Source organism: Canis lupus, chromosome 21 (assembly GCF_003254725.2).
Source record: "Canis lupus dingo isolate Sandy chromosome 21, ASM325472v2, whole genome shotgun sequence".
NCBI lineage: Eukaryota > Metazoa > Chordata > Mammalia > Carnivora > Canidae > Canis > Canis lupus.
The window spans coordinates 20,147,379-20,166,350 of NC_064263.1; the positions used below are offsets into that span (position 1 = coordinate 20,147,379).

Sequence of the window (18,972 nt, forward strand, 5' to 3'; positions counted from 1 at the left end):
AGAAAAGGGGATTGCTCTTAGTGTATCCAAAATGAAAATCAAATTTTCTAAAGGGATTGTATCCTTCTCCCGTTACACTCTGGAGGCAGGCCATGGACCTGGAAAGAAAGAAAAGGCTCCATCAAATACAGAGGGTCCCTTGAGATCGTGTGGGAGGAGCACAGGGTGGCGCCCCTATTTCGTCTATATGCGCCTCTGTGCTGGCCCCCAGACCCAGAGGGAGCCTGGGGGGATCTGATGACAGGAAAACAATTCAGGAAGTTGGCTGATCTTCACTGAACCCAGAAGCCATAAAGAAAAAGACTGAGAAATGCAAGGCAAGCATTTCTGCACAACGAGAAAAAACAACATGACATAAGCCATGTCAAAGGAAACTGGAAAAATATTTGCATTATGTAAAATGTATTAATATTTCACATACAGAATGTCTTAAAATCAATAAAGAGGAAACATGAACAATCAAGGAAAAAATGTGCAAAGACCCTTAATAGCAATTCGCAGATGCCTAAATATAAATATCTGATCAACATTATAAAATGCTCCAACTAATAAAGCAATGAATAGTAAAATAGCGTTAAGATATTTTATATATGTACTGGATAAGCAAGGATCAAAAAGGTGTCGTGTTCCAACCACTGTGCTAGACTGCCCTGGTACTATCGTTGATATTAATGGCCCAAACCACTTCCGTTGCCACCTGATTGTAGGCCCTTAGGCTCATTCCATCATCTTTCCAGGGCTCGGTTCCTCTTTTTTTTTTTTTCTTATAAATTTATTTTTTATTGGTGTTGAATTTGCCAATATATAGAATAACACCCAGTGCTCATCCCATCAAGTGCCCCCCTCAGTGCCCGTCACCCAGTCACCCCCCAACCCCCCGCCCACCTTCCCTTCCACCACCCCTCGTTCATTTCCCAGTGAAATAAGTCAATCGGTTCTTCTTGTGTAAACCTACAGATAGGGCTAGGAGAGCTTTGTCTTTTTAAGCTTCACAAAGAAGTGATTTGGAGCTCAGGCTGTGTGATGATGGCCAAGTTAACTGACCACTATAAGGCCCAGTGTCCTTATACCGAAGGTCCCTACCTCGTAAGATTGCTGTGAGGATTCAAATGGACACATGTCTGTAGATACAACATCTGGCAAAGAGAAAGTCCCCAACAATGGCAACTATCGTTATCACTGTTGCTGTGAACCCATCTTCCTTTTCTCCTGCATAAAAGTCCTCAGAGAGCTAAAGATGCAGCTATTAGGGCAGAAAGCCTGAGGGCAATTTCTTTCAGAAATTCAAAGACTGATAAAATGTAGTCACTTAACCTTCTGTGAACTTCTCTCCTCTCTCTTCTACTAAATGGGGGTAATAAGGAGAAATTCCGAGAGTTGATATGAAGATTAAGTGGAAGAGAATGAATCAGTCTTGCTAGTTTTCATTATTGGAGCTCTAAGAGCTTAGGGGGCAACCCGTGTGACCATAGTAATTTTCAGCTAAAGAGACCCAGAGTTCAGCGACTTCATTCGGGTGGCACATCCAAGTTGTACCAGATGCTGGGTCCTGGAGCCCCGGAGTAGGAGCAGGCCCTGGATTCTACTTGAGGCCTATAAAGGGTCTGAACCCTGCCTCTGTCCAGCTCAGCTGTTTACTAGTTCCCTCATCTCTCCCCCAGACATACCTGATTGGAAGTACTAGTAGTGCCCTACCACGGGCCTCTGCACATGCAGCTCTCACTGCCCAGGGCCCCGAATGCAGCCCAGCCTTGTGCACACACATGCACGTACCACGCACAATACCCCTTTCATCCAGCCAACTCCTGGTTGACCTTTAGGCTGCTACTTAAACATCACTTCCTAAAGGAAGGTGCCACCATACCTCAAGGTCTTGTTAGCTAAGGATCTGTTCTTTGTGCTCCCCACCCCCAAAGAAAAGGGTAATGGTCTTTTCTAGGGATTCTCAAAGGCAAGCAGAATCCATTCGGATTCCCCTTCATAACTCTACTGGGGCTCTGGCTGGAGTCCCCTGTGGGGTTACTGAGAACTGAGTGGCAAGATCTAGTTGGCAGGATATTTCTTCCCCAGGAGGTGGCACTCCACTCCTCTGACAATGCTAGGGTGCTGTGACAGATTACACAGGACCAGCTATGCTTCCCAGCCTCCCAGACCACTGGACTATGGACTTGGTGCCTCAGAACATCCCAAATGCTTTCCAACCCCACAGGCACCTCTCTCTTCCCTCATTTCCCCACCCACATGAAATCTGAGGCAAATGCAGTCTGTGTGTGCCAGCACCAAAGTCAAGGGGACGCTGCTTCCCAGGTTCTACCCAAGGAATGCCTGAGAAGCTTTATACCCAAGCTTCACCTGGTGCCCTCCCCTCTCTAAAGAAATCCCATTTGTTTAATAGAGTTCAGACTCTGCTGTCCAAGGCACATGGCCAGATCTGAATTCCTGGGCTTGAGATGCTGAATGGTTTTACCTCAAAATACAGATTCTTTTCTCACCAAATGAGTCTTTTGGTTAAGAGCAACAAAAATAGCCAACACTTTTCTTTCTTTTCCAACCCAATGCCCTCAGTCCATGCAAGAAGACAGCCTGTGAAGGCAGAGACTCACACAGGGAGAAGGCCATGTGACAACAAAGGCAGAGATTTGAGTGGGCAGCTGCAAGCCAGGGAAGACCAAGGATTGCCAGCAAACTGCCAGAAGCCAGGAAGAGGCAGGGAATGATTCCTCTACAGGTTTCAGGGAGACCATGATCCTTCTGACACCTTGATTTTGGACTTCTCTCCTCCAGAACTGGGAGACAATAAATTTCTGTTGTTTTAAGATCATCTGTGGTGCTCAGCAGCCTTAGGAAACCAATACAGACAGGAACTTTACCTGATTCTGGTTCCACTGTGTCCCCAGCACCTAGGAGGGAGCCTGCCATGTGGTATAGCCCCTCGGTTAATTGTGGAGTGATTGAATGATGCTTGCTGTGAACATTATTTTGAAAAGTATGTGCAAGGTGCTTTGCACAGTGCATGGCACACAGGAGGTATTTGGTAAATGTTTATTCCTTCCCCTTCTCTTATCTCAAAGATAGTGTATTTTAGGATAAAAACAAGTGGGTTTTTCTTTGGATTTTTGCCTAAAACCTCCTAAAGGGCCCTGGGCTTTGAGAACCTACTTCTGGGGAAATTCTCAGTCTGAGGGAGACCTGGTCACTTGGGGGGCAAGATTTGGGTGGACATTTCTCCACCTGTTCATTCTCCCCCTGCCCCTCATTGATGTTTTTTTTCAAAGTTTTCTTGAGATTGAGAGTACTTTCCCTGATTTTTAAAGATTTCCTGGAGTGAGAATAAAGAAATTTCCAGAAAGCTTGGCCCCTACTATGTTTGGGCTTTCAAACAAGTTTCAAAAAGCTTTGTAGAAATCTAACGGGAGCAGAGGCTTTGGTACAGTGAGGAAGCTCAAGGAAAACTGTCTAGAACCAGGGCATCTGGGGAGGAAAACCAGGCAAGGATATGCCTCCTGGTATATGCTCACTTTATATGCTTATGCCATAAGATTTTCTGTTATTTTTTAGAACTTTTTGTTGAAATATAAGCAATATCCAGAAAACGGCACTAATGATAAACAAACATCTCTGTCTTTATTTTATATGGGGTTTTCCCCCCAGTTAATTTTTGCCTAGCTCATTGATGATACTAATCTGGACTCCCCCATTAAGTCTGTATGGAAGATGAATTGAATTGTAGCTGTGGGCTCAGGTGACTTGGGTTGGAACCCCAGGTCCACGTTCACTGGCTCTGTGGCTTTGAGCACACCGTGTAACCTCTTTAAATGTTATTGCACAGCCCCCGTCCATGGCTAATGAGAGATCAGGGAAGTAAACCCTTGGTTTACAAATGCACATTCTTGTGTTTATTACTGTTATTCATTTGGGTTATTTTAGTGGGATAGTGTGGGCTCAAGGTCCACTAAAACAAGGCCTGGCCCACCCTACCACTAGATGATCTTGAACCTCAGATTCTGCATCTGTGAGAGATCATGCTTGGAGAGATCTAACACCTTTGCAGGGGGTTGTAAGGATTGAGGTGAAGGATATGAAGGGCACATAGTAGGTGCTCAATTAATATCAGTCCCTACCGCTCAATCCAACAACTAGGCCCTTCTTCCTCCATAGCTCCCTGCCTCTTATCTCTACCTCTTTCCTCTGTACTTACTTCCTCCACCATCCCACAGTATTTGAGTAGAAATGAAGCTTGACAGTCAGCTTGTACTCTTGCCTTTGTCTGGGAGCTTGGAATTTTGCAGCTGTGTAAATTGAATTGGGGAGGGAAATACATATAGGGAAATTATATGTATCTTTGTACATATGTATAAATTACAAATATATATTTTAGATCCCAGGAAGTTATAAATGACTTTGAAAACAGCTGTTTGAATACTTTCTTAATCAAATCTCAGTGCAAACGTTCCAAGCTGGAGCCTTTCTGTTGAACAGAGCACTCTGTAACCACAGATTGTTCAAGGACTGCCATGAATTTCAGTGGCTCCATACTCATGTTCACCAGCAGATTTGACAGGCTTAGGTAAGCCAGTTTGCCTTGTGCCTTCCCTTCTCCCCACGTCCCACAGAAGGTGGACCGTCCGTCTGGCCTGGTTTGAGCCTCCAGAGACCTGGCTGGACCATCTTAAACCCCTTTGGACCAACTCCTGGGAAAGGTTCAGAGAAGCTGTGAGAACCCTGGTACTTGCGGCTAACAATTGAAGTTCCATGGGCCTCCATTTTCCCTGCCCTTATCCTCCAACAACTCCCTCACTGCTCATACCCCTCCTCTGGCACCTCTACCTCTACCTCCTCTGGCCCATCTACCATGAAATAGTGTGTTTCAGTTTCTTTCACCCATGCAACCAGGCTCCCTTCCAGGGGAAGGGCTGATCTTGGCTCTGTGTTCCCAGTACCCAGTGAGGGCCTCCCATGCAGAGGCTGCCTGGTGTACATCTGAGGTTGGTAATAAAAGAGAAGTGGGGGACGGCTACCACTGTTGAGCATCTGTTATACACCAGGACCATTGTCAGTCCCAGAGATGCATGCTTGCTCATATTTACTCTCCACAGGACCCCTGGAAATTAGGCTCAAATCCTGAAGATCCCAGCAGTCTAAAAGGTGAAGCAATCTGCCCCAAACCACAATAACCGGTTCTAAATCCAGTCTTACGTGATGCCTCTCCCCAAAGTTGAAATCCCACTTAGCCCCTTTCCAGTTGTATGTCCTTGCACAGGTCACATCACCACTCCTAGCCTCAGTATCTTTTGTCTGTAAAATGGGGATGATGGTCATAACCTCACCTGAATGTAGAAAGGATAAAATACAATCATGGATGTGAAAACCTTGTGTAAGGTATGGAATAAACACTATTCACATGAATTGTTTTTATTAGAAGTTAAGTCAGTTAAAATAGATTTCAGTACGTTCTAGGTACCCAGGATATATGAAATCACATGGGAACTGCATACATATGGATACAAATAAGACCAGCCCTGCCCTCAGGGAACTCACTAAGAGAAACACATAGGCATAGTGGCCTTCAGTTTGTAGTATTTGCACATCTGTCTTCCGGCCCCTGGCAACCTCTCAGGGTTCATTTCCTAGCACTCTTCTCCTTATACTCCTCCACCTATCTGGGCATCCCTCACTTTTCCGAAGTTCTCGCTGCAGCATTTTACTTTTATGAAAGACCTACATTAGTACCTGTTTCCGTACACTGGAAGAGATCCAAAGAGGACTTTCACTTTTACCAAAAAGGGCAAAAAGCCAAATCATGTTCAGAGTTTGGGTTGCACTGAGCCATTATACAGGCAGTGTGCACCCTAAGCAGCAAGAGCGGCCCCCCAAGCTCCTTCCCTGGGAACTAAGCATCTCAGCATCAAGCCGCCAGAGCTTTGAACTGTGTCTGTGAGCATCTGTGCTTTCTCTTGATTTATTTTGTTCAGCCATTAGCAAGACGTGTCCTAAGGTATCAGAAAAGCCTAAGGGAGGTTATTGTGGGGTCTGGTAATGCTCAAAAACTTTTCCGTATAAATTAATGGTAATTGCTTCTTTATGCCTTTGCAGCTTACGCTCTGCTTTCAGGTTGGGGTAGGGGAAGAGACATGGTGACCTGTATTAGCTGCTTTGCTGCTCCTCAATTGCTAGGTCCTTTGTCTGGAAAGCTCTTCCCTCAGATGTTTAGATGGCTCACTCTTTCACTTATCTCAGGCCTCTGCCTGAATATTACCTCCTCTGAGAGGCCTTCCCTGATTATCTTAACTAAAATAGCACACCCATCCCATCACTCCAAATCTGTCATTGCACTGAACTTTTCTTCACAGCATCTATCACCACTCAATTTTGTTCCGTATGATTATTTGTTGATTCTCCTCTACTGAAATGTAAGCTTCTGAGGACAAGACTTTGTTCTCCATGCTTGGAACAGTGCCTGGCATGAGGTGGGCACAAATAAATATTTGATGAAAGAATCAGTGCCTACCTTTAAAAAAGAAGATGAATGGGATCCCTGGGTGGCGCAGCAGTTTGGCGCCTGCCTTTGGCCCAGGGCGCGATCCTGGAGACCCGGGATCGAATCCCACGTCGGGCTCCCGGTGCGTGGAGCCTGCTTCTCCCTCTGCCTATGTCTCTGCCTCTCTCTCTCTCTCTCTCTGTGTGACTATCATAAATAAATAAAAATTAAAAAAAAAAAGAAGACGAATAGCTCAATTTCAAAATGAGGATCTGAATAGACATTTCTCAAAGAAGATATACAAATGGTCAGTAAGCACATGAGAGGATGCTCAACATCATAGCCATCAGGAAATGCAAATCAAAACCACAATGAGATGCCATTTCATACCCATGAGAATGGCTATAATCAAAAAGTCAGGTAATAAAAAGTGCTGGCAAAGATGTGTAGAAATTAGAACTCTCAAACACTGTTGGTGGGAATGTAAAATGGTGCAGCCACTGAAAAACAGTCCAGCAGCTCTTTAAAAGGTTGAACAGTTATTGCCATCCAGAATTTCCACTCCTAGGTATCCACCCAAGAGAAATGAAAACAGACATGCACACAAAAACTTGTACACAGAGGTGTATAGCAACTCATTCAGAATTAGCCAGAATGTAGAAACAACCCAAGATTCCATCAACTGATGAATGGATAAATAAAATGTGGCCTGTCCATGTAACGCAGTGTCATTCGACAGTAAAATGAAATAAAGTTTTGATGCATATTACAACATGGATGAACCTTGAAAACATTATATTAAATGAAAGAAGACAGCCACAAAAGAGCACATGTCACAGGATTACATTTCTATGAAATGTCCAGAATAGATAAATCTATAGAGAGAAAGTAGATTTGTGTGATTGCCCAAGGTTCCAGGAGGTCAGACAGAAATGAGTATAGGGTTTTGGGAGGCAGGAGGAGGGCATGTGATACAAAAATATTCTAAAATTGACTATGGTAGAAAAAAATTAAGAATAAAAATAAATAAAATTGACTATGGTGATGGCTGTACTACTTTGTGAATATACTAAAAATCATAGAATGGTATACTTTAAAGGGGTGACTTGTATAGTATATGAATTATATCTCAATAAAGTTGTTATTATCCGAAAACCAACGAATGTCCTCATTTAATACACCCGTATCAAACAGGTGGACTAGCTGGCCGGCCACCCCTGAGTGAACAGTAGGGAGACCTTAATACTCCCTTCTCAGGATTGAGGTGGAGGTGCTCCAGGAACTGGGCCTCCCCAGGCAAACAGGTGAAAGCAAATTTCCTTTCCTGGTGAATGCTTTAAAACACACACACACACACACACACACACACACACATACACACACACACACCAAAAATGGCCCTGAGAAACCTATAAGGAGGAGGGATGGAGATCAAATGAGCTGAGCCTGAGAAATTTACTGCGTCCTGTTTTCCAGAGACCATTTTCCCAGCATAAGTCACAGAGACAGATGGCCCCAGACCTGCTTCTGAAAATAACCACCGTTGGGGAGAAGAGTGGAGAGTTGACTTAGTGGGAGCTGCCCAGCCGGGGGAGTAAGACCCACTAGATCTAACAGGCTGGAAAAGAAAGCAAGTCTGAGCCCAGCAGGCTGCAGCTCTGCTACACTCATCCCACTAGAGACCCAAAGCAGAAGCCATTGTCTTTGCTACCTACATTCCCGCATGTGTGTTTTCTCCTTCTTAAAGCAACTTTTATTTTTTAAATCTCATTATTACATTTGCTCCTCGAAAGAATTAGAAAGCATAGAAAAATATAAAGAAAAAAACAAAATGCATTCATAATTCTACTGCCTTAAGGTAGTGTCAACATTTTTGTACAAATTACACATACACACACATTTAAGCAAATGCCAGAATTACTTTTTATACAGTTTTGCATTGTAGTTTTTTTTTTTTTTTTAGATTTTTATTTATCTGAAATAGAGAGTGAGAGAGAGAACATTAGCAGGGGGCAGACATAGAGGGGGAAGCAGACTCCCCACTGAGGAGGGAGCCTAATGCAGGGCTAGATCCCTGGGCTCTGGGATCCTAACCTGAGCCGGAGGCAGATGCTTAACTGTCTGAGTCACCTAGGTGCCCTGCAGCATAGTTTTTTATATCCTACTTCACATGTCCCTAAACATTCTTTACAAATGTGACATAATGTCTGCATATTGACATTGCACTGCTATGCCTTACTTTACATAATTAGGCACTTTTAACATTAAAGATGTTTTTCCTTTTTAACATTTTTTTTAATTTTACTTTTTACTCTTACAAATAATGTGATGAATATTCTTTTTTTAAATTTTTTTTTTGTGATGAATATTCTTATAAGCAATTCTTTTGAAACGTCATGATTATGTTCTTGGGTAAATTGCTAGAAGTATAATTGCTCAGTTAAAAGGTTTTCACATTTTAAGAATCGGTTTATATCAAATGATGCTACCAACATCAGGACAAACCATCTTGTTTGTATTTAAAACTGACATCCATCTTAGCACCTGCTAGGTGCCTGGTATTTTCACATTTGTTTCCTTTTCTTCTGAAGTCTTAAAAATCATTTTAGAAGTATTATAAGAACTGTATGTGGTCGTTGTACAAGAATTGAAGATACAAAATCATATTTAAAAAATGAAAAACTGCCCATATCATTGATAATCCTTGTTAAAGATTTCTTTTTCAGGCAATCCTTTTTCCAATACGTTCATATAAATTTTCAATTTAACCATTTAATGAGTTGACTTGCCATTGTAACTGAGACCATTTTCATCCTTCACTCTTTTTATGGTCTCCTCTACACAGAATAACTCCCGAGATGTGCACTACTATTACTCCTACAAAAGAACAAAAGAGTGTTTTAGTCTGACTCCCTGATGAGGAAGATGAGGGCCAGAGCTGTCAGAGGACTTGGCCAGGGTCCGGCACATTGTTGATCTACACCCAGATATCTCTCGTCCTTTAGTCTATGCAGCAGACTGCAGTCTCTGATGTGGAGCTGAATCTATACTGCCCTGAAACAGGGTGGCCATCTAATTAACTAACCAAATCAGTACATGTTAGTGAAAAGGTGGGACACTATTGTTAATTAATGCAGGATAACAGCTGCAAATCAGGACTGTCCCTGACAAACAATGTATGGTCTCTCTAGCCCCCTAGCCCTTCTAGCACTTTGACATCCTTTGGAGCAGTAAGCTTCGATCCATTTCAAATAACTGTGGGAACCAGTTATGCAAACCTCTTCTGAGCTGAGACTCTGCTCTAGGTCAGGACACAGAGGTGAGAGGCTTGCCGTCCGGTTGGGCAAGCAAGGCTGTTTAAGCAGTAGATGGGAATGTCACTCACTAAAGTCAAAAACAGGACATGCAGCCCTGCAGTGAAGTTTCTGGTCCTCCAGCAGCCTCAAACCTTCTGTCAGAAGGAGATCCCAGTATTCCATCCTCTGCTCAGAGCTTAGAAGGATTTTATTTATTCAGTGAGGCAACTGGCTGCCCTAGCATGAGGCTAGCGCATGAGAAGAGAAGAAATGCATTTGGTTTTAAGTGGAGGGACTAGAGTATTTCTAGAAAGGAGGCCTCACCAGTGGGACAAATCCATCAGCTCAGCATTCCATGAGATGAGGTACCAGTGTAGGTCTAAGGGTTTTTTTGCTTTTGTCTAGATGTCATTTATTAATTGTTGTATACTGGGCACTATGCTAAGTGTTTTACGTACAGGCTTATAAAATGCAGGGCTGCCAGTTTAAAGGTTATTAGGAGGCTCTTTCAATCATCCAGGGAAGTGCCTGGGGAGAAAATGCCCTCCCCGCAGCACACAGCCAGTGCTCTGGCTTTTCGGATGGGATTCACACTTCCCTACACTAGGCTGTGATTATCCCTATCCTACCCTACATGCAGTTTAGCATAGATTAAAAAGATTCTGATGGATTCCTCAAGACTGCTAAGAAAAGTGTAAAAAAAATGTCCAATTTGTTCATGGTCTTTCTTTCCTTGATGGAATAATAAATTTGTCCATCAGCTGGCCCTTCACACCTCAGGCTCATGGCATTCTCCAATGACACACTTGGAATCCACAATGCTAGAAGGCTCTTCCTTGAAAACTGTCTTTTCCTAGTTATAGGTTACACTTCAAATGCTAAGGCAGGCTACCATCAATTCACACAAAGATGTGAGTAACTGAAATTGTTCTTTCTGCAGATCTCAGGATTCCCTTGTCATGTGTTCGTTTCATATAGCACCACTACCTCCTTAACACCATCTTCTTTTTAGGACATCGACAAGAAATCCACATTGATAAAGGTGTCATTGGCAGGCTGTCATCATTTATTCTCCAAAAACCACCCTGTTCTTACTATGAAAGACCACAGCTGGCAGGATGGCAGAGGAAATTGGTGTTGGCTGAGCCCTTTCCATGAGACCGCTGGGTTCCTTACAAGTGTCATAGCATCAATCCCCTCAGCAGCCCTTTGCAGTAGATATTAGCACTCCAGTCTTCAAAGGAGAAAACAGAGAGGTAACATGACTTACCTAAGGTCACATAACCCATGGGAAACTGGACTCTGATCCCTGGCCTCCAAGACAGGAAGCCTATGGTCTTTTCACTTTAGATGTGTTTCACTTGATGGACAGAGGCTTCCATGTCCCCTTCCCCACCAAACTAGGCCTGATAAATTTCATTCATGCCACTCAGTGGAAACAGCATTGACGTTATGGGTTCTTACCCAGTTTCTATGACCACAGACAAATCACTTCACTTCTCTAAGCCTTGAAAATGGGGATGATTGTCCTACTGATAGGTTTGTTGTAAAGGACCTGGCTCAGTTCCTGAATTCCAGAAGGAGCTCTGCAAGTGTTTGTTCCTGGCCCCACCTCATCCCACCCCAACCATATGGGTGTCTTCACTCTCTCACTCTGAGGATTTCTTTCTCCATCCTTATCCAGTATGAGCTAGAAGTAGGCTCTCAGAGACCTTCTCTCAGGAAACATGGATGGCTTTCCTCCACCCTTCACTGGCCCCCATCATTGCTGGAATCAGGTTTAGAGAGCTTTTTGCCAATCATCCCATCTCATTTTGCCATGGACACTGTGGAAAATTCTACAATATCAAATTCCCTTCAGCTGATGACCAGGATGCATGAGAGGGCAACCCTTAACCCCAATCCTGGTCCCTTGGTACCAGGCATCCTTATTTGCCTTCAAAAACATGGATCTCCCCTCCGCCCCCCGCACCCCAGCAAAGGCAGAGTCATGTGGGTTTCCAACATCCTGGCTGAGCTGAGCATTTGGAAAGGAGATATAAGTGGCAGAGCAGATGCCTTAAGTTTAAAGAGGAGATCCTTCTAAAGCACAGCCCTGGTCTTATCATCTTCCTGCTTTAAAAATTTCCACGACTCCCAGTAAAGGTCTGACCTCCTTGTCTTTGTGTTCAAGACCTGAACTTACTGTTCAGAGACTTCTTTCTCACTGTTCTCTTTATATAGACCCTTTGTGCCATGATCAAGGTACTTCCCTTCTGTCCATCACCTCTTCATGTAACAAGTTGTTACCAGTGTTTTCTATGCGCCAGACACTGTGCTAGGCACTGAGGAACATGGTAATGGGCAAGCCAGGCAGGCTAGTGGGCAGTCACAGAGGTAAACACCGCAGCACAGGAAATTTTGCGACAGGGAAGGTACAGGTTGCTGTGTGGGCACACAGCGGAGGTCCCAAACCAAGGCTTGTGGCATCAGGAGAGCCTTCCCAGGGGAGGTGACAGGAGGTTGGGTTCTAAGGATGAGTGGGAGCTCATGAGACACATGGGGTGGTAGTGATGGGGAAGAGAGGAGAGTAAAGGATGTGCTCAGGGAGAAAAACAGTATGGGCAGGAACTCGGGCAGAAACTTTGTAGTTGTGGTCCAGGGCGTGCCATTCAAATAGATGCACTGTAAACAGTGCCCTAAAGTTGTTTAACTTGGCACACGGGCAAATGTAGAGCCCTGCGTTCAGTGGAAGTGAGAGCAGGCCAGTGTGTCTCCACAAGTCTCAGCGGGCTTGGTGGGAAGTGAGCGGTAGCACAGGAGACTTAGGAAGCAAAAGGGCGGGGGGGCAGGTTGCTGGAGATCAGGTGAAGGCCAAGGGCCCTAGGCCACGGTATTCTTCTCTCTGCCATGGGTACTCATGCCCCTATCCCTCCATCTCTTCCCACTGGAATTCTCTGTGGCTCCAGAAAGCCTTTCTCCTTTCCTCCAGAAGAAATGTATGTCCCATCCACACATGGGACTGTCTTCTGCTAGTCACTGGGTATTAAGGTAGTGTTTGTGGAATGAAGCAGTGTTGGCCATACTTTGGCAGGCATGCACAGCTCTTATAAAAAAGAAGAGGGAAAATTAAGTTACTGCCCCTCACTCTATACATACATATTTGTGCATAGCACATCTAATGTTTGTTAGGTGTTTACTGGCTGCCACACTGTTGTTAACATATTACTTGTTTTAATTCCTTTAATGCTCAAAGCAACCCTGGGAAGTAGGCATTCTTTTTTATTTTATCCTTTAATTTCCATTATATAGATGAGAAAATTGAGGCACAGAGGATAAAGTAACTTGCCTGCGGTCACTACTACTGAGCTAGCAAGTAATATAACTAGAATTCAAATGTAGGATCTGGCTCCAGAATCCATATTCTTACTACCACATTGCCTCGCTTCTTTAGGTGCCAAATTTATACAGCAATGCATTTTGTTACATGTATTTCAAGCACTAATATATACGTTACAAAATGTATACAAAACAGATATTAGCCAAGAATGGGATTAGAAAATAAATATTTCTAACATTTTCTTGGGGATGGTTCTGTGTACCTTACTTGGGGACCACATAAATTAACAGCAGCTGATGAATAGGAGGAAGGGAATTAACATGTTTCCAACACTATCTGTACTTCACAGAAACATCATGAGGTAATTGTGCACCTACTAGGGGCCTGGCACTTTGTTAGGTGCTTGGAATGTTAGGCTATAAACATTCAGAGCAACCCTAAGACCTGAAGTGAGTGGAGGCCTGCCTGGAGATTGGATGAAGGCAGAAGAAACAGGCATGAGGCCAGGGCACTGTGCTGTTCCCAGCCTCGGGTCTGAAATTTGTGATAGAACAATTTACTTAGTTCTGGAACTATTTATTTCATAAAGCTTGACAGATTTACTCAGGAAGAGGCTGTAACTAGCACCCTAGAACAACATATCATGTTTCTTAACTTTTGTCTGAAATTCTAACAACTCAGCATGGTATGGTACTGGTTATCTCAAGCTCATCAGAAGCTCTGATTGGAGATTATAAGATGTCTTTGACTAATAAAAGAGGAGGAAATGAATGTATATTTGCTTAATAAATGCAGCCTGGTCGACAAAATCTTTCCAAAACGGAGACTGCAAGGGAAGCAGAATCATGAATAAGGTTCTTCGGGGGTAGGGGGAGGTGGTTTCATTCAATTTAATGAACATTTGTTGAGTGCTGACCCTACTTGCTCATGCATACTGTGTGCTCAGATATGGTATCCTTAGTCCTCTCAATTGTGTGAAAGGGGAGGTGTGCCCAACTTACAAGGAGCTGGAAGTCATTTTCCCAAGATCATACAACTAATAGGAGACTCGATCATGATGCAAACCCCAATTCTGTTGAACTCCAAAACCCACTCCAAGAATGAACTCCACCCCAAGAATATGGCATATATTTTTATGTGAGAGACAATTTCAGATAACTGCAAAGACACTATGGGAAATGTGATAACAGAACTAAAGTCAAAGCTAGTTCAGAGAAAGGATTGAGCACCTGCACAGAAATGCTGTGTAATAAGTGGTGTTGGGGAAGGGTCTCACAAGGTGAATTGGGAACCCTTGGTTTAGATGATTTTGAAGAGAATCCTAACCCAGATTTTTAGGTAAAGAAAGCAGAACCCAGAGCAATGCAGAGGTTGTACCTGCTATCTCAACTGCTCTTACTAAATTTCTACTATGAATCAGATGGCATAGACAGCTTCTCTATAAAACGTCATCACATGTGGTTAGGCTCAGGAGTTGACATAAGAATCACGAAACCTGCAGAATCCTTCAGGATTTGGTGGCTGTGAACTGAGAGAGCTACTCTTGGTAGATAGACCACAAAAACCTACCTCTGCCCCCAAATATCGGCTCTATGCCACCTCTCCCTTATAGCTCTGCCGAATTTTATAATGACATATCTGGGCTGCATTATGTTTCCTAAAGTTCAGTCTCTTTGAAAAGCTGGGTAAATCTGATTATTTTTTCAGCCTTCTATCAGTAAAGGTGGAAGAAAAGAAGCAGCCCTTGCTGTTAAGTTGATGCATTGTCTTGTACTGTATACTTTTATATGTTTGTGCTTATGTTCCCTCTCTTGTGGACGATGTACTGCACATGTCTAAAGGCCAGCCACAGGTCATACTGCAAATGATCTGATCTCAAAGATCCTGTACTAGGCCCTCACCTTCTCCTTCTGAAGAGCTGGGAGTATGCTCACAAAACTGGGGTTTTAGAATCAGAACCCTGGCATGCTAGAAACTTGAGGTCAAAACATACTAACTTCCTGTATCTTGGAACTGACAGTATACTAATGTCCTAAAATTATAAAATTATTATTTTATCTGCACCTATTAGAACTTGAGGATCCTAATGTATGAGACACCTACCACTCACCTATTCAGCAAATATTTTGTTAGTGCCTACTGCATGCCGGGCACTATGCTAGACTCAGGATACAAAGGTGGAAAAGGCTGCCCAATGCTCTTGCTCCCAGGGAGTTTGCAGAGAGTGGCAGGATTTAAGAATCTTAAAATGTTAGATTCTGAGAGTGTGTTAAAATCCTAGAATGCTAGTGGTGGGTGGAAGGGGGCCCTGGATCCTTCTCTCCGGCTCCTTCTTTTATGAGTCCCAGAGCCTTTTCCAGGCATATCCGATTAAAAATCTCACTCATTCATAAGAACATCATTTCACTTCAGTGACATCACAGAATGGCCAGCTTGCAGGCATTCAGCGATCACCCATCACCCGGGGCGGCTGTTCGTTTTACCAGTGCGGCCACCGAGGTGCAGAGCCGGGCAGCTGCTTGATAGCATGGCCCCGCAGAAGCAGACCCCAGGTCTCCAGGCCTCTCTCCGACGACAGGCAAAGCAGGGCGGGCTTCCCGTGCGTTTCCGAGGGGTGCCCTCTTTGCAAGCCGTGCATGCAGACTTCTGCACCGAGGCCCGGCTCTGCAGAAAAAAGTTTGCACCAACTACCTTTGCGGAGGCCACCAGCCCCGCCCCCGGACCACGTGTGCAGTAGATCGCCCGGTGTTGGGAGCCCCTCCCCCGTTGATGCGTGTTTTATTTTGTTCCTTCCCCCGTCCCCGTGTGCGCAAAACCGATTTTCATTATTTTTTTCTGTCTGTGTTTGTCTTTGTGGTTCGCAGGTGCTCCCTTGCATTGTTCATCCGCTTCATCAACCCCTATAGAGCAGTCCCCCTCCCCGCCCCCCTCCCCTCCGGCCAATGAGAGCCAGAGGCGGTTGCTAGGCAGCGGTGTGGCCCAGCCAACCCCGGACTCAGACTCTGAGGAAGAGTTTGTCCCTAATTCATTCTTAGTTAAAAGTGGCTCCGCCAGCCTGGGGGTCGCGGCGAACGGTAAGTCCCTCTCTCTTCCTAACTTGTGCGTGCGTGCGTGTGTGTGTGTGTGTGTGTGTGTGTGTGCGCGCGTGTGTTCCTTTCATGGGCGATGCTGATTAATCTGTCTGCTTGGGCCGCTTGCAGGGGCGGAGGGCCTGGTGCATGGGGGGGCTCAGGGGGGGGCGGGGTGGAGGGGGTGCCCGGCGCGGCTCGGAGACTCAGGCAGCCCCGCTCCTGCGCCGCTGCGGTGCTGGGGGTTCAGGGGGCTGCAGTCCCGCTCCCATGACAGACGTCGGGGGGAGACAGAGCTGCAGGGACAGAGATGCACAGGCACGAGACAGAAGCGTCAGGTGGAGACCGAGGCAGGCAAAGACAGACCCCAACCGAGAAGGACAAGAAAGGTTAAAGCAAAACTAGCACTGATGGGCTGGCTGCCTCCTGTGTGTCAGGACCACGCCAGCCCCTAGCACTTGTTGCTCCGGGGGATCCTCCTCCCCACCCAGCCTGTGAAACCGGTGCTCTAGTGCCCCCCATTAACCGTGAGAAGGCATACAGAAAGGAAACTACCTGGAGGCCAGCGCTGGCTCTGAAAGTTCTTGACTTTCACACTGCCAGGAGACAGAGGGGCCCGAAGTTCCAAGCAGCTGCAGGGCCGAATGCTGGTTGCAGAGAGAGCCAGTGGCGTAAGCATGGATCTGCTCATAGGAAACACTATTCCAGGCCGTGCCCTGACTCTCCTAAGGTGAAGAGGCATGGCAGGGTATGGTGGAAGAGCCCTGGGCTGACCTAGGACCAGCAGACCCAGGTTTTAGTGCCTGGTCAGGTGCTGTGTGACCTGGGTCAAGGTCCTTGCCCTCTCTGTGTCCAACAGAGGCTAATCTATGTCTTTGCAAGGATGACCAGAAGCCTCCAAGAGAGGGGATGATGAGAGCCTCTTTGAAAATCAGACAAAGACGTCTTTGGACTTGATGATTCTCTTCCGCCAGGATCTTAGGCCATACGTTCTCTGTGACCAAAAGTCAAACTGTCCTCCAGGGCCTACTACCTTTGTGCTCCCTGAGGGTGGCATTGTCCTTTTAGTGGTTTGGTGTCACTGCTTCTCCATATGTTTTAGCTGCTGATGTTTTAAACTATGCACAGAATCAGGAACCCTGGACTAGGAGGGAGGAAACCTGTGTGCTCTGTGGGTCACTGGCTATTCGTTCTTGGCAAATGACTGTCCCTCTCTAGGTATCGGTTTCCCATTTGAACCAGTGACAGGGCAATCTCTAAGGTACTCTGAATGAATGAGTGCCATGTGGTGCTGTCAGGGGTGTGTTAGCCAGCAGCCTTCTTGAGTTTACTTAGGGGAAAAAATGTGTATGTATGCACATACACACACACACACATGCATGATGATAATTCTTTGCTCATTTCTGGGTAAATGAGCCTTCTAAGGTAAAAGACAAGATAGGAGATTAAAGTCCCTAATCTCTCCCTTTGCTAAATAACTGAATGAGAGCAATCACTTTGTTGTAAGTTATGCAGCAAATTGATAGCATTGGTGCATTATTGATGTGCAGGGAAGATGGGGGTACTTTGGCCTACAAGCTCTCTGCTCAGTCATGCTCCTCTGTGCTGGTCCTCTCCCCAGGGGACCTAGAGACACTTCTCATTCCCTCCCTGGGGCTTGCTCTGAGACTGTCACTCTAAAGGTTGCTTATAAATATGTCCCATGCCCAAAGGGAGAGTCCAGGTTTTAGTGATCTGCTGCTCTGGGGCTGGCAGGTCATGAGAGAGAACTGGTGAGTCTCACTCCACAGCTGGACCCTGCCCGCTACCTTCCTGTCCCCTGAAGTCCCAAACTGAGTGGTCTTCTACTAGCAAAAAGACCTGCTGATCCTGGCATGAACCCAGTACCAGTGAGTGGAGATGAGTGGACTCTGCTGCAGAGTGGACCTGATATATGTTTTTAAGGTTTTGATTTATTTTCACGAAAGCAATGTTAAGTTATTTTAATGAGGTTATCTTTACTCTTTTTGTCAATCATAAAAGTGACAATGCTTGTTAACATTCAGACAATACAGAATGGTAAAAAGCAAAGTTCTCTTGTAATCGCTCCTCCCAGAGATAACCACTTTTAACAGTTTGGTGCATGGCCTTTGAGGCACTCTTTGTGTAGTGTCAATTTAATAAGAGAATAAGTGAATGAGTGAGCAGTACAAACTGCCAAAGGACCAAAGTGCAGCCAAGAGAGCAAGGACCATGGGGCCCGACCTTCTGAAATTGGGTCCCGAATACGGGACCCTCAGGCAAGTACCTAACCTCTCAGACCATCAGTTGCTCTGTGAAATGGGGAAACCCTTCCAAAGGTTACTATGGAGTTTAAGAAAGGTAAAAGTCACAGATGTCCCTATTTCCCTTCCCTATCACTACAGCCCCATTCCCTCCCAGAGACCACCCTAAATAGATGAATTGCTCCAGCTCCTTCTGAGGCAGGCTTCCCCAGAGACTTAATTCAGAATGTACTTTAAATGACAAAGGCAGCCCCTTGGGCTCCTGGTGGGTGAAACTGAAGTGGTTTCCTTTGGTGGGAGCTGACTCAGCGTCCTGCAAGGTGGTGGTGGGGGGCTGACCCTCTGGAAACCAGCCTCCCCAGGAGCTCGACTGCTCTCTCCAGCGGCTCCCCAGAGGCCCTCTGCCTACAGCTGTGTCAACTCCAGCGCTGGGCTGCCATCCCAGGGCCACGAGGCCTCAGAGCCGCCTGGCCAGAATCCCCGTGTAAAGTGCAAGGAGACGCAGGAGGCATCACAGAACAGCTCATTGTCCCTGCGGGAAAGAAAA

General features: G+C 45.3%; 1 protein-coding gene across 3 annotated transcripts in view; it reads left to right on the plus strand.

The window, feature by feature from the left end:
• Positions 1-18,972, plus strand: part of TENM4 (teneurin transmembrane protein 4) — a 2,722,049-nt gene that overhangs the window by 2,419,470 nt on the left and 283,607 nt on the right. For all 3 annotated transcript variants that reach the window (XM_049099077.1, XM_049099079.1, XM_049099078.1), the window contains one exon: positions 15,958-16,167. In XM_049099077.1, coding sequence (XP_048955034.1) covers positions 15,958-16,167 — 210 coding nt within the window. The remainder of the gene's footprint in view (positions 1-15,957; positions 16,168-18,972) is intronic.